The sequence below is a fragment of the Mytilus trossulus genome, chromosome 4 (assembly GCF_036588685.1).
Source record: "Mytilus trossulus isolate FHL-02 chromosome 4, PNRI_Mtr1.1.1.hap1, whole genome shotgun sequence".
Lineage (NCBI taxonomy): Eukaryota > Metazoa > Mollusca > Bivalvia > Mytilida > Mytilidae > Mytilus > Mytilus trossulus.
Window position 1 is genome coordinate 2,171,292 of NC_086376.1, and position 15,642 is coordinate 2,186,933.

At 31.5% G+C, this 15,642-nt stretch overlaps 1 protein-coding gene across 1 annotated transcript; it reads left to right on the plus strand.

The window, feature by feature from the left end:
• Positions 1-284: 284 nt before the first annotated feature.
• On the plus strand, positions 285-15,013 carry LOC134713676 (neuronal acetylcholine receptor subunit alpha-10-like). Its single transcript, XM_063574964.1, has 7 exons — positions 285-400; positions 4,237-4,376; positions 4,916-4,960; positions 7,439-7,548; positions 10,544-11,079; positions 11,779-11,966; positions 14,822-15,013. Exons 1-7 carry the CDS (start codon positions 343-345, stop codon positions 14,975-14,977), a joined length of 1,233 nt encoding a protein of 410 aa, XP_063431034.1. The 5' UTR covers positions 285-342; the 3' UTR covers positions 14,978-15,013.
• Positions 15,014-15,642: the final 629 nt, after the last annotated feature.

Consider the following 15,642-nt stretch of genomic DNA (forward strand, 5'->3'; position numbering starts at 1 on the left):
AAAAGAGTCAAACGACTTATTTTAAGTTAAAAGACAATCTAAAACAAATTTCAATGACATCGATCATTTACTGTTTCTGTACCTAAAATTTGACTGACTTTTTTAAAAATAGATTTGAAATATGTAACTGGTATTTCCGTTCTTAAATGTATTGAATGACAAATACCGCCAACAATGTTAATTTAATTCCTCAATGAATTATTGGAAATCGTTTCTTAATTATTTATGTGTTACTTTTACTTTAATATACATATTTGTATTTGCTTTCCATATCGATATTTAACAGTGCTGTTCTTTAATTTCTCTTAGACTTTATTGTCCATATCGAAGAACATATCTGATATGAAAACTTTTGTTTGTTGTATTTTTTATCCTGTGGCGTTGATATTTCTGTTATCAGGTTAGTAATTTTATTTATTTAAATTTTCCACGGTTACAAACATATCTTAATATTCTTAACTTTATTAATGTTTTTGTTGCTTTATATTCCTTTTATTATACATCGTTTTTTAATTATTTGTGTATCTGTGGGTGTGTTCTTGGTATTCTTATAAATTTTTGGTATTTCTTATATGTCAAACATGTTGTTATTGTTACGGTTACTACAAGTACATATCTTAAATTACTAATTTTTTTATTCATGTTTTTGTTGCTTTATTTTCTTGTTTGTGTATCTGTGGGTGTGTTCATGATATTTTTATACATTTTTGGTATTTTTTATATGTCATATATCTTATTATTGTTTAATAATATTATCATTATTATTATTATTATTATTATTATTATTATTATTATTATTATTATTATTATTTCTATTATTATTATTATTATTATTATTGTTATTATTATTTACACAAGTAATAATTTTAACATTATTTGCTCTCAAAATAAATGTGCACACATTCTAGATTATAATGTGCTACACAGCAAACATTTTTTTTTATACTGATAACAATAAGCGACTTTCAAGTATCATGCTGTTGAAATTTATAAGTAATCTCTTTCGTAATTATTGCGTGAAAGTGTGAAATTAGCCCGAATGAAATAACAAACAGAAACATTCAGAATGCAACATAAGTCTTCAACAATAAATAGATGTTAACAACAAGTTTTGCACCATATAATCAGACATCAATAACACATTCTTTATTAAGAAAAGAATATAATACGAAAAGGTATGGAATAATATAGACAACCTATGACTAATATCATAACTTGGTATTGACAGATAAATAAGTATAGGCGTTCAAAAAGTTTTCGTAAAGTCTTAACCTATCTCACCCTTTTCAATCTCGAACAATGGACAAACAAAACGTACAAAGAACTACCAACATGTAAAACAAATCTGTTTTGGGAAATCAAATGACACTTAAATAACCATTTAACAGATAACCACATAATATAATAGATAAGAAACAATGTCATACCATATCGAAGAATGATAGTCATTTCTTAAAAGTCAGATTAATAAGTGTGTTGATTATGACAGTGGTACTGAGCAACATTCAATGATTTTACAATATTGGGTATGGATCTATGATTTTGGAAAGGGGACATTATTTGCATCTTATGCTAAAAATTAAAAACAAATAAAAATGTTCAAATCAAATAAGGGTTCTCTTTATCCCCTGTATCCACCACTGTTGAGGCAAAAACACAAGACTTTATTTTAATCTATTAATCAATTAGATAAATAGTAAATAGTTATCAAAAGTACCAGGATTATAATTTTATACGCCAGACGCGCGTTTCGTCTACATAAGACTCATCAGTGACGCTCAGATCAAAATAGTTAAAAAGCCAAACAAATACAAAGTTGAAGAGCATTGAGGACCCAAAATTCCCAAAAGTTGTGCCAAATACGGCTAAGGTAATCTACTCCTGGGGTAAGAAAATCCTTAGTTTTTCGAAAAATTCAAAGTTTTGTAAACAGAAAATTTATAAAAATGACCATATAATTGATATTCATGTCAACACCGAAGTGCTGACTACTGGGCTGGTGATACCCTCGGGGACGAAACGTCCACCAGCAGTGGCATCGACACATACAATTTTGTCCAAAAATATCCTAAAAAGTTACTTTCAAAGTCTATTAGAAATTGTTTTAAAAAAATTATAATCCTGGTACTTTTGTAACTATTTACACCACTGGGTCGATGCCACTGCTGGCGGACGTTTCGTCCCCGAGGGTATGAATTTTTCGAAAAAACTAAGGATTTTCTTACCCCAGGAGTAGATTACCTTAGCCATATTTGACACAACTTTTTGGAATTTTGGATCCTCAATGCTCTTCAACTTTGTATTTATTTGGCATTTTAACTATTTTGATCTGAGCGTCACTGATGAGTCTTATGTAGACGAAACGCGCGTCTGGCGTAAGAAATTATAATCCTGGTACTTTTGATAACTATTAAACATTTGGGATATTTTTATTTTTGTTAAGCAATCTAGGAAAAAAATTGTATAAGTTAGAGTCGTTCTCTGTTTCCTGCAAACCTTATTCAAAGAACAATTGTTTAATGAACTGTAAAAATACAAATGTATTTAAAACAAAAACATAATGACATTGATAGTCTTATATGACTTTTTGTGATAGTTGCGAAATAATTAGTTTTCTAAGAAAAGAGTATTTAATCTATTTCACTATTTGACATTCACTTACTTATCAACTATCTCTAAGAATCAAAGCCAATGTCCCTTTGAAAGGTACTTTGTCCTGTTTTAAGTGGGAACTTATCTGTCCTTTATGAAACAGTACAATGTTTTTTTCTAAATAAGGCTTCTAATTAGCCCTAACATTTAAGTGAGATGTAACAGTGCGTCATTTTAAAAGTGTCTTTTATTATTTTTTCCATTGGATTTTTTATTTTATATTTCACAATACACCTATTGGCAGTTTGATATTGCATGGTTTTGAAATAGTGCCGATTAAGCAAAAGTTGTCTCTGTTTAAAGGCCTGCCATTCCTTTCACAAAACATCTAAAAATGTATTGAAAGTTGTACTGAAGTATGTCTGACTTACGAGTAATTTTACTCTTAGATTGTTTTATGGAAAAAGCCACTGAATCTTATAAGATCATGTTTTGTTTTGTTTTCAGTGCAATGCAATCTAAGAAGAAGCTTATATTTTTATCTGCAAAATGAAAGAAAATAGTCTAAACATATAAAACAAATAATGACTGAACTAAGGCATTACATGTACCTTCCAATTTTATCATAAATATACAAAGACAAATAATTTTGATATAGTCTAACATGTTAGCGTAAAGTAATTGGATTGAATACACTTAACGTACTAAACAAAATGATTAAAAAGATACTTTTTATTTCGTGCAATATAGAGTAAAACGAGATAACTGGCCAAATTGGTTACATGTGAAGTCTGTATAACTAGATCCCAAACTGATTGTAACTAAGTATTGTATGATATCATAATAATATAAATCTAATATTTTAATGACCCTAGAGGATTGTGATATTTTAGATTGTTTACTTTATCGCAACAAATTGAAATTAATATGGAATAGTGTATATAATTACTGCTATTAATTTCCATTTTCTTGTCGCAAAACTTGTCAACCAATAAAAAAATGATTTGATAAGTGAGTCGAAGTAAGATTGGGAGAGATACATTAACGTCATAGACCAACTTAATCAGAAATAGAGTACATTAGAAATTTGAATCGTTTTGAAAATTGATTTCTATTGACATTAAACAAGGTCACTTACTGCCGGAGGCTCATTGACCCGAAGAGACACATATGTCCATGTTTAATTTATGCAATTATAAATCAAAGGTTGTAGACAAATGAAAAGCAGGTCACAGTTTGACCTCAAGTCTATTAGCATGCGTAATGGAATGACGTGATGGCGAACCACAGAAAATTCTGTAAAATTACACAGAAGACCAAAATCAGTGTTTCGCACTAATTTTCCAACGCAATGATTTAAGCGAAACAAAGTGTTGGGTAAAAACATATACAAAGGAAGATTTGGTATGATTGTCAGTGTTACATTTATATATTTTCACTCGTAAGTTTTATACACCAACTACTTCCCTTCCCTTTCTTTATCACCAAACCTAAGTTTGAATGGAAATTATCTGTGACTCCTGATGGAAAAGTCTAGGTATTTACCAGGAAAACGTAAATCATGGAATGAATTTGAGTTCCGACACTAAGGCATTTTAATAAGAAGTAAACATTTGCCTAAATCTGACTTTTTACAATTTTTAGATGTGAATTGTAGCAGTTATACAAAGCAGATAGCTGAGTCTATATTAACTGACTACGACACAGGACTTCGACCAGTATGTGAAGGAATTACACAAGTAAATCTAACAATGGGCGTGGCTGTCAGACAACTGATAGGTTTGGTATGTATTCTCATCATAAAGAATATAACGATCGATAAAGATTTATTAAACTTTTATTTAAATAATCTTAAATTTTATATTCTGGTCTTATTTTTTTATTTTTGAAAACACCAGAATGTATGCAACCACGCAAAAAAAGTATTAACCAAATATTGATTAAATCAGCCAACGGAACGAACAAACAACAACTGTCATATTCCTGACTTAGTACAGGTACTTGCAAAAAAGTATTTTTGAAGTTGATAAGTCAATGAAACTCAAATTATAATGTGTTTTCAAAATCAATGCATTACTCCCATACATTTGGTAACAATAACAAAATATCATAATTTAAAATATTTTTAATATTATGACCAAGATGTAGCTGATGTTTGGTTGATCGAGAATCATGAATTATATTATACTGCTCTTGAGGATACATTCCAATTTTTGTGGAAATTTTATGAATAGTACAAAGATGATACGAGGTCAGACCATATAACATAGGAAAGTAGTAAGTTTATACGCTATAATGATTGAATCTTATTTTTCGTTTATAGGATGAACCAAACCAGGTAGTAAAATTAAACTTATGGGTGCGATTGGTAAGTTACAAACTTTTCATAAATACTTTATAAGTAGTAGAAGTCAAAAGATTCATGTAATTCCACTGCCTCGACGTGCTAGTGTGCTTCTCCATAAGATTAGTGGCTTATACAGAAATAAGAGTTTATGTGAATGTCAACGAAACAACTCTCATTAGACACCGTATGACTTTCAACAATGAACAAATTTAATACCTCATAGCCAGTTACATGAGTACCCGACATGACACATCTAAAACGATATATATAAGATAAGAAAAAAAGGTTAAGAGAAAGAAAAACGTTTCTCGTGCAGATATTTGTCATACATGTTCGTTAACATTGTTAGTAGATAAACCAACCAATGAAATAAGAATACATTTACATACATTCCGACAACAACAAAATATTAGAATACAATACATAAAAGATGAATGTGATCTTATGCATTATATTCCTTATGTTCATCACTTAAAAGAAATATAATTAAATGTTCAAATCCTTACTGTGTTCACCTTATTACTGTGTCGACACTCTTTGTTTCAACACTTGCCCAATTTTACCCTGATGTAGCGGGTATCCTATAGTTTTAATAATATTTACATCTCATCTCTTTCATTTATATAGTTATAAAGGAATACCAGTTGATTTGCTTTTTGGTATTTATTATAAATATATTGTCAGAACACAAATTTTAAAGCAAAAAAACGAGTTATGTCAAGAACGTTTCTTTTTCATTTAGCTTAAAATCTACAAAGTTATTGATTTTTACTTACTTGTATTATATTTCTTTTGTACTCATAATATTTGCGCGAAATTTAATTTTGATTAAAAAATTGACACATAAGGAAATTATACAAAAGCACAATTATAACTTATTGTTATAAACTTGTACTGTTTTGCGCGATCAATTTTGCCCAACCAGTTAATCAATCACATTTAGGTGTATAGTTCCTTTGTTCAATTGTAATTATCACTTACAAATGATATGTTTAGTTTAATATAAGTAAACACAATTTCTATTAGTTGTTGAATAGATAATTTGAATACTATAATATCGGTTAGTACTTCTGTACACTGTCATGCGGTATATTGTATAATTTTATATACTGTTTATGAGTATTGACATTTATCGCAAAGTTTGTTGAACCTGATGTTTTAGGTTGATGCACAAAAGCATGAATCCCAAGACGATTCCTAAGTTGGCATGCACCTACAAATATTATTCAATGCAATTTTAAATTTGTTTGTCGAATCTTCCAATTCAAAGTTGTTTTATAATTAAAACAAGACATATCATGAACTAAATCTGTTTGTTTAAACGCAGAATTCAGCTTCATTTTTGTTTGTTCTGATATTAAGTCAAATATATAAATAAAAAAAACACCAAAGAGATTACTTCACAAAACCTTTTAAATAGAATAATACTATGACGACGAACATCATAAAATGATTTAGATAGAATTTAAGCCCACACATAGTTATAACAAAACATTGAGTGATAAACTTGGCAATATAAATGAAAAAAACCTATCATATATTCGGGTCAGCAAATCAAGGGAAAAGGTAAATTATAAACATACCGAAATCTTTATAAAGTGGCATATTCAAAAGGTCAAGCGCATCTAACGAATTGAAATCAACTTTCATATTCTTGACTAAGTACACGCATTTCCTTGTGTAAAAAAATGTGGATTAAACCTTCTTTTTTTCTAGAAAATTTGTTTTACGAACACAGGATTTCACAATTTATTTAATTTTAACAGATCAACGCTTAGAAACTAAGGATTTTCTTATCCAAGGCATAGATTTATGTTAGCCGTATTTGGCACAACTTTTTGGAATTTTGGATCCTCAATGCTCTTCAACTTTGTACTTGTTTGGCTTTATACATATTTTGATATGAGCATCACTGATGAGTCTTATGTAGACGAAACGCGTATCTGACGTACCTAGTAATAATCCTGGTACCTTTGATAACTATTAACCTGTCATGAAAAAAATTTGAGTAAATACCTTGTAGAGTTAACGTTTGAACAATCGCGTTAAAAGTTAATTACAGCCTGTAGATCAAGTGAAAATCAGGATTTAAAATGCATATAAAATAATCACGTTTTCGTCCTAGATATGCATGTAATATACCACTAGACGCTGTCATAAGTGTTTGTGTTGCTGTTTCACTTAAAGTTCTTTTTTAATTCGTTTTGACACAAAAGGTAAAATCACTAAAATACTGAACTCAGAGGATAATTCAAAATTGAAAGTCCCTAATCAAATGGAAATATCAAAATGGAGCCTAACCAGAAACGTTTGGACTTTTAATGGAATGAAATTATCCACTCACTATATAATAATGAGTCAACGTCTGTCTTATTTGTACATTTATTTATATAATTCTTGCTACATTTTCTAAGAGCAAGCTATTTTTTTATTTAAAATATCCATTATTTGTTCAATTTTATTTCTTGTAAACAGTCACCTTTGGTATTTTCTTTTCAGAAATGGAATGACTGTTTATTACAATGGAATGCTAGCGACTTCAATAATACGCAATACATCATTGTGCCAATCAAAAGGATCTGGGTGCCAGATGTAACACTCTTTGACAGGTATTATTTTGTATTTCCTACAAAATGAATAATTCCTCTTACGAACACCACCAACAAACAAAGGTTGATGCAGAGGGCAGATCATGACTCACATGTGACTAACGTCACATTTCTTGTATAAAATACGATACCAGTTTTTAAGTGAATATATCTGCATCACACAATGACACATGTTAATGATACACTAGAACCCAATGAAATGCTACATAATGTCATGCACTATATATTACAGCTTAATTTCAGTGGTGTTAAGCTACTGATTTGATGTTTGGAATCATGGATTAGTGTTTGCTAAATTCACCTGGGTATATGTAATAAATAATAGTTATCAAAGGTACCAGAATTATAATTTTATACGCCAGACGCGCGTTTCGTCTACATAACTCATCAGTGACGCTCATATCGAAATAGTTGGAAAGCCAAATAAGTAAACAGTTGAAGAGCATTTAGATCAAAATTCCAAAACGTTGTGCCAAATACGGCTAAGGTAATCTATGTCTGGGATAAGAACATCCTTATTTTTTTTTCGAAAAATTCAAAGTTTTGTAAACAGGAAATTTATAAAAATTACCGGATTCTTGATATTCATGTCAACACCGAAGTGTTGACTACTGGACTGGGGAATCCTCTTAGTTGTTTACTGGTTTTGAAAACGGTAACAAAAAATATTTATCATTCATCATATGTCTTTATTCACAAAGAAATACAGTGAACTCTAGGGAAAACTTTTCAAACCGTAGGGTCGTGACAATCATAAGTGTCTATTTAAGTTCATTCTTTTTATTTTTAAATTACACTGTTGATCTTGCAAGCATTACATGGAAATATATTGTTAAATTCACCGTAAGCACACAAAGTCTTCACAACTGCTATTTTAAGTTTCCTTTCTTTTAGTTCGTTAACGATGCTAATAATTTCTAAATTTTAAAAGTGGAAATGATCAATTAAATAAGTGGTGAAGTTTCAAATACCGTTTCTTGTTTACAGAATCGAACTGGTGTGATTTTTTCCATCGTATTCATTATATATTCTTAAAGGATTTAGTTTAAAGTCAAGTTTAAAATTAAGTCGAACGTACCACATAGATACTGCACAAATAATACGTACTAGATTGGCCGATTAAGCGTATGTAAGACACAAACTATGCACGGGCGCTCGGGGTTTAATTCCCCTATTTGTGATTAATTTTTAGTATTATTATTACTTATTTGCTCCAGTTGTATGACTCAAAATAATAAATCGTGAAGTTAAAAAATTGTTAAAAGCCGCCTAAATTAAAAAAAAGAACTTGAAGCTTTTCTAACTTCTCGTACGTCGTGATTCAAAACAATAAAATATTTACTTTCGTGAATTTTTTAACCAAAGAGCATACGGAACCAAAATCAATTATATTGAACATGTGCCGCACATACAACACACATCTTTATCTCCGAAACTTGAAAAAGAAAAAGAAAAATAGTATACCAGTTGTTTGAAAGAAAGCACATCCTGGTTACAAGCTAAAACAGAGGGGAACACATAAACTATTAGAGGAAAACAAAGGAACAATAGACACACTTAGCTTCTACAAAAATAAATGCCAACATACATAGTAACTTTCGATAATAACAACTACCATATTCCCGACTACGTACACATAACTTCGAAATACACTAATTAAGCTGTGTATCTTTGAGTTGTTTTGAAGGATTGGCAGATATCTTGAAAATGGTTTCTATAAAATAAATGAATAGAAAATTAACATACTATATTATGAAGTTTTTCATGCTGAAAATTGGGTTTGGAAGACAGCTGGGATAAGCATCTAAAGAAAAATGTCATCATGGGAAATTTGAAAGCTATCAATACATTTTAGTATGAATTCTAAACAAGTGTATCTTTTATTTCCTGGTTTGAAACTATTTTGTAAAATAAAAGAAGAAACAATAATAATAAAAAAATCAATCAAAATGATATCAAAGTCCTTCTTCTTTCATGAGAACTAATACATTTGTTGCTTTGAGTGCCAATGGCCCAAGATGGCATTATGGTACGTGAGTTCAATACAGCGATGGTTCGGAAGGAAGTTGTAATAATAAAGTTCATGACCAAACATAAATATCAAGAGCATTATTGTCTAAGTGTCAGAACAAGTAAGAATGGAAATTTTACATTCATATTTTCTTTGCTTGGTTTGGATCATTTATGTTGAAGTTTGGACCGAAAAGAGCGATGTACCATGTTTGGAAATATTCTGCAAATGCAGTAAGAATCATAGTAGCGCAAGATGTAGACGTTTGACATATATTCCAAGAGTATACCACGTTATGTAGTGAAATTGCATTTGGAAAACAATGTCCTATCACGTATCAACATGGACACATTCCGAAATGTTTCCAACAATAACTTAACTAGTTTGGCGTTCAGAAAGAATTCAATAAAAGTACTGTCTGCAGATGCATTTCAGGAGCTGAAATATCTTAGATATTTACAAATATCAAGTGAAAAAATATTAAGGATTTCTTCCCTGAAAATGTCTTTCCAGAGTTTAAACAAACAACTAATGGCAAACATGAATTCTTAGTTTTTCGAATAATTGTCTGTTTTGTGAACAGGAAATTTATAAAATTGACCACATAATGGATATTCATGTCAACACCGAAGTGCTGACTACTGGGCTGTTGATACCCTCGGGGACGAAACGTCGACCATCAGTGGCATCGACCTAGTGGTGGTAGACTAAAAAGATAAGATCTGTAAAGTAAGCGGACAAGGATTAAGGACGTGTTTAGTCTATTACGTTTAATAACGGCAAACAATCTTACCTCTCAACAATGTTGCACAAAATATTGCAGTTTATTACATTAATGCCTATCAAACACATGATACGTATAAGAATTTCATGAAAAATTACAGGAATACTACGGTAATAGAGAATTGAACATGTTAAAAAAAACCAGAAACTAGCAGAATGTGATATCTGCATTTTTACCTATACCTTTTTCTTTCTTTTAAGTATTACCATTGAACTTTCCGGTATGAAAAGTTATAAAGCTATTATCTATCCTGATGGAACAGTCTATTACAACTTCCCAACGCTCATCGAATCCATTTGTCCTATAGACGTTACCAGCTTTCCCTTTGATTCTCAGATGTGTCCTCTAGTTTTTGGTTCATGGGTATACCATGGGTTGCAGCTTGACATTCAGCCAAGGAATAATCCTGGTGATTTATCATCTATGAAGAAGAATGTTGAATGGATAATTGAAAAGGTTGAAGTTGAGAGACATGTTCTTAAATACGGATGTTGTCCGGAACCGTATCCAGATATTACATTTTATATTTACTTGCAACGTAAACCAGCATATTATGTAACAAACATCATTATACCTTCACTTATTATTACCGTGCTTGCTATCCTTGGCTATTTCCTGCCAGTAGAATCTGGAGAAAAGGCGTCTTTAGTCATCACAATCATGCTATCCTTGTCAGTTTTCCAGTTACTTGTAGCCGACAAGTTACCACCATCCGCTGACGCAACACCTTGGTTAAGTAAGTTATTCTAATGTTAACACCACAGTTTTATCATAAGGGTTGAATACTTATGCAGTAAAATATAATCTGCTATTCATATTATAAAAGCACAGTTTTACATAAGGATTGAATACTGCTGCAGTAAAAGATAATCTTGAAAATGTATATCTAAAATTACACCTTACTGATTCAAAACTAATGCAAAGTTGATGGTAAGTATCGTTTAACTCATTTTAATTCAAGGCAACATATATATTATATTAACATTAAAGTGGAGAAGTAAGCTAATCCGAACTTTGAAATCCGTAGTCTTGAACTGTTTTTACAATAGAGTATTTTCGTAGTTTTTACAGATTCAGTCCTATGTTTTAGTACCATTTAAGTTGTATAGCTCTCCACGTGTTCATGTACTTATACATCCTTGGATCTTAATTGTTTGGTTTTAATTAAGCTTCTACATAAAGGTATTACTAGACCCAAAGAGCCGTTTGGATGCATTACATTTATATAGTGTTATTTTCATTTGGTTACGTTGCGAAGTAAAAATTATCATGTCATATAGCTAAATAACAAAAAGAAGTTATATTTAATATAATGGCTGCTTACTTGGTTAACCCAAGAATGTGTGGTTTCTATTTATTACAATATAAGGTTTCAAAAGAGTACAGGTATGTGGAAAAGTTCAATGTCATAAAACAAATTCATCACTTTTTTCAGTGTTTTTCTTCAACTTTATTCTTGGGATGTCTGCCGTTTCCACAATGATCCAGGTAGCTGTTATCAATACTTATTACCGTGGAGAGAAGGTTGTGTCAGCATGGATGACAAAGTATTTTATAGTACCACTGTGTTTCATAACAATGGTCCAGATTCCAGGATATAACTCACCTAAATGTATCAAAAAGGTAATTCAAGTTGATCAAATTTACTGTTCCTGCGGACAAAGCTTCAAATAATATTGTCTTTGTATGTAAATCGTATTACTACGAATGTCTTGTAAAAGAATTGGGTAAAACGGAACACTCAGGTAATCCCACATACAAAGACATATCATTTGACAAGGATGAGATTTTAGCAAATCATAAGTCCTTCATGGCTTCAATAAACTTTACATTGAAGACCAAATCGGAGGACTTACCTTGTTTGTATTGGATACCAAAACTTCATAAAATTCCGTACAAATAACGGTATATTGCTGGCTCATCTTCATGTTCCACTAAAGAATTGTCCATTAGATTGACTAAGATTCTGTCCGCAGTGAAAGAGGGTCTTCAGAAATACTGTGAAACTGTTTAATCGCGTAGTGGTATTAACCATATGTGGATTCTTAAAAATTCTAAAGAACTTCTAGACAATTTTAAATCTCGGTCTTTTTCTGAAATTAGTTCCATCAAAACTTTTGATTTTTCAACCCTGTATACCACCATTCCCCATGTAAAATTGAAAAATCGCCTAAAAGAAATTATCCACAATGCCTTTCAACATAAAAATGGTAGCATACGCAATAAATTTATTACTTTGGGATTTGATAAGGCATATTTCGTTAACAGTGACAAACAAAAAGGTAAACTATGCTACACAGAAGAACAATTGGTCAGTATGCTGGAGTTTCTTATCGACAACATATTTGTTTAGTTTGGAGGTAGACTTTTCCAACAAATTGTCGGCATTCCTATGGGAACAAACTGTGCGCCTCTTCTTGCCGAACTCTTCTTATTTTCATATGAATCGGAGTTCCTCCAGACACTTGTCAAAAACAACAGGATCAAAGAAGCCAGATTATTTAATTTCACTTTCAGATATATTGATGATGTTCTTTCCATAAACAATCCGAACTTTTCTGATTGGGTTCCATTGATATATCCCCCGGAACTAGAGATTAAAGAAACAACAGACACCGCTTCCTCCGCCTCATTTTTAGACTTATATCTCGAATTTGACTTACACAGTCATCTCAGTACCAGAATCTATGACAAACGAGACGATTTTAATTTTGAAATTATAAATTTCCCCCACCTCAGTAGCAACATACCAACTTCACCTGCGAATTGGATATATATTTCCCAACTTATTCGATATTCAAGAGCTTGCAGCTCCTACTCAGACTTTGTAAAACGTCATCAGTGTCTGAGTAGAAAGTTGATGAACCAGGGGGATGTCAAAGAACGTGTCGTCCTTTTTCTAAAAAAAGGTCATCGGAAGGTACCAGGACCTTGTTGAAAAATATTCCGTATCAACTTCTCAAATAATACACGATGGTCTTGATGTATAGATTCTGCGTACTGATGTTGTTTATCATCTTAACAACATGTTTTACTGTTCTTTCATTTGTCTTTGTTCTATTATTAATATTACTTTTACTGTTGAGTGGTTTTGTGTAATGTCCGTTTGGCGTGACTCGGTGCTTGTGCGTCTCGTCAATGTGTGTGTATTGGCTTTCATTTTTTGGTGGTTTGTTTTGTATATGCGACTCTTTGTATTTCTTTTGTTCTTATTGCGTGACTCTGTATTTTGAGGGATCCCGTCAGTATTATTTTGGTCTGTTATATGTCATTATGATATATTTCTGTTATGAATTACTATATACGTTGAACCACAAACGTCAAAATCATTCAATCGCGTAGTGGAATTAATTATTTTTGGATTCTCATAAATTCTACCTATAACTTTTGGACTAGTTTAAATCTCGGTCTATTTCTGTATGCTTACATTGCCTATGTAAATTTTAAAACTGTTTGTATGCACATTGAACGACAAATTTATGTGACGTATACAAATTTTATGACGTCAGACACTCAAGTCAATCCATGTGTTCGTAGATAGATGTTTTTGTGTTCTGTTAAATTGTCCCTTTTAAAAATTGTTATGCGATGATGACTGATGTACACATATTTTGACTATTTTAGTAATTGTGACTGTTTATTTAACGCATCATGTAAATATAACGGAATTTGATGAGACTGTCATTAAAGAGAGAGGGTTAGCGCTATAGAACCAGGTTTAATCCACCATTTTCTACATTTGAAAATGCCTGTTCCAAGTCAGGAATATGACAGTTCTTGTCTATTCGTTTTTGATGCGTTTTGTTATTTGATTTTGCCATGTGATTATGGACTTTCCGTATTGATTTTCCTCTGAGTTCCGTATTTTTGTGATTTTACTTTTTACTGGAGATGGTTATTTAATGTTTAAATGCCGCCTAGTTAAAAGAAGTTAGAAAAAGGTACACGGTATCAATAGAGACATTACAGAGGCAGCAGATGTCATGTTCATGTTCACAAATTTGAATGAAATTCTCTCATCAGCTTTGTATGTACATTTAAGTCTAAACGCCATCTAATTCAGATGACATCCGAATACTGCCGATGGTAGTATAATCCGCTATAAACATAAGTAAGGTTATAAAAAGATAGCGAACTCGTTTAATTTTATCTCGTAGATAATGCCCCTTAAACTCAGTATATATTTTTGTTATAATTAAATATACGTAAAACTGAGAATGGAGAGGGAATGTACCAAAGTGACAACAACCCGACCATAGACAAAACAACAGCATAAGATCACCAACAGGTCTTCAATGTAACTTACAAGCCTGAACATGGTGTGGATAAGTATGGCACGTGAGCCATGAAAAGCGCATCAACATTGTTAGGGTGGGATAATTCAATATAAAAGAGAAAGGTTGAATTCCACTTTGCACTTTGAATTTAGTAATTTGTAATTGATAAGCAGATTAATTTCTTTTCTAAATTTTTTGCAGAACCAAGTTGAAGATATATTCGAGAAAGACAAAGAACCGACTAATACGGCTTTATGGAAGTGTTTTTCTGTTGCACTAGACAGACTTGGCATACTTTTATTTGTATTCACTGTAACTGTAGGTTGTGGATGTGTATTTGGACGAATAACATCATAACAATTTATGACAACAGGTCTTTTCATACGTATGATGCAAATCCCTACGAATGCATATAGTTTAATGAAAATAAAATATGTGTCAATCAAAGAACGCATGAACATGGTTCCATTGCAGACGATGTTTTCTTTTATAAAGGAAGTTTCAAATGCACATGCTTTCGGAAAATAAAAGTAGCGTTGCAAACGTAATAGAAGTCGTAGTACTCGGTGGTAAGAGTGGTTCTAAGCATGCATGAGGTTATAGCTTACGATATATTTTATAAAATATCGTTATAAGACAACTCTAAGGAGATAATTCTAAAGCAATGGCGGACTAGGAAAAGTCGACAACAATCAGTATTTAACCGTAACGTCTGTAAGCAGCGGGAATCAAACAAAATATGTCTCGAAATGTCAAGTGAACACAATTTGTCCTTTTTTAAAGAAAATGCCTTTTCTTAAGTTCCCCACAAGCTTTTTTTTTTTATATTAATGAAAAAATAAGCATAATTTGCAGCATGCTGTCACAACGATTGTCAGTGTCCTTGCCGAATGGTGTTGACTGTCATCGGCCTTTAAGGCTTCCGTTACCATTAAACACTGGCCTCTACGAAATATCAAATAGCGCTTAAAACCACCTTCACCTTGATAACCATCTTCGATCTTTTATTGGTTTAAAAAATA

Bases quoted from the DNA above. Each gene is read 5' to 3' on its own strand.
- LOC134713676 (XM_063574964.1), top strand. From the start codon at position 343: ATGAAAACTTTTGTTTGTTGTATTTTTTATCCTGTGGCGTTGATATTT. The intron at 401-4,236 runs GTTAGTAATTTT...TACAATTTTTAG, and splicing joins GTTGATATTTCTGTTATCAG to ATGTGAATTGTAGCAGTTAT. The intron at 11,967-14,821 runs GTAATTCAAGTT...AATTTTTTGCAG, and splicing joins CACCTAAATGTATCAAAAAG to AACCAAGTTGAAGATATATT.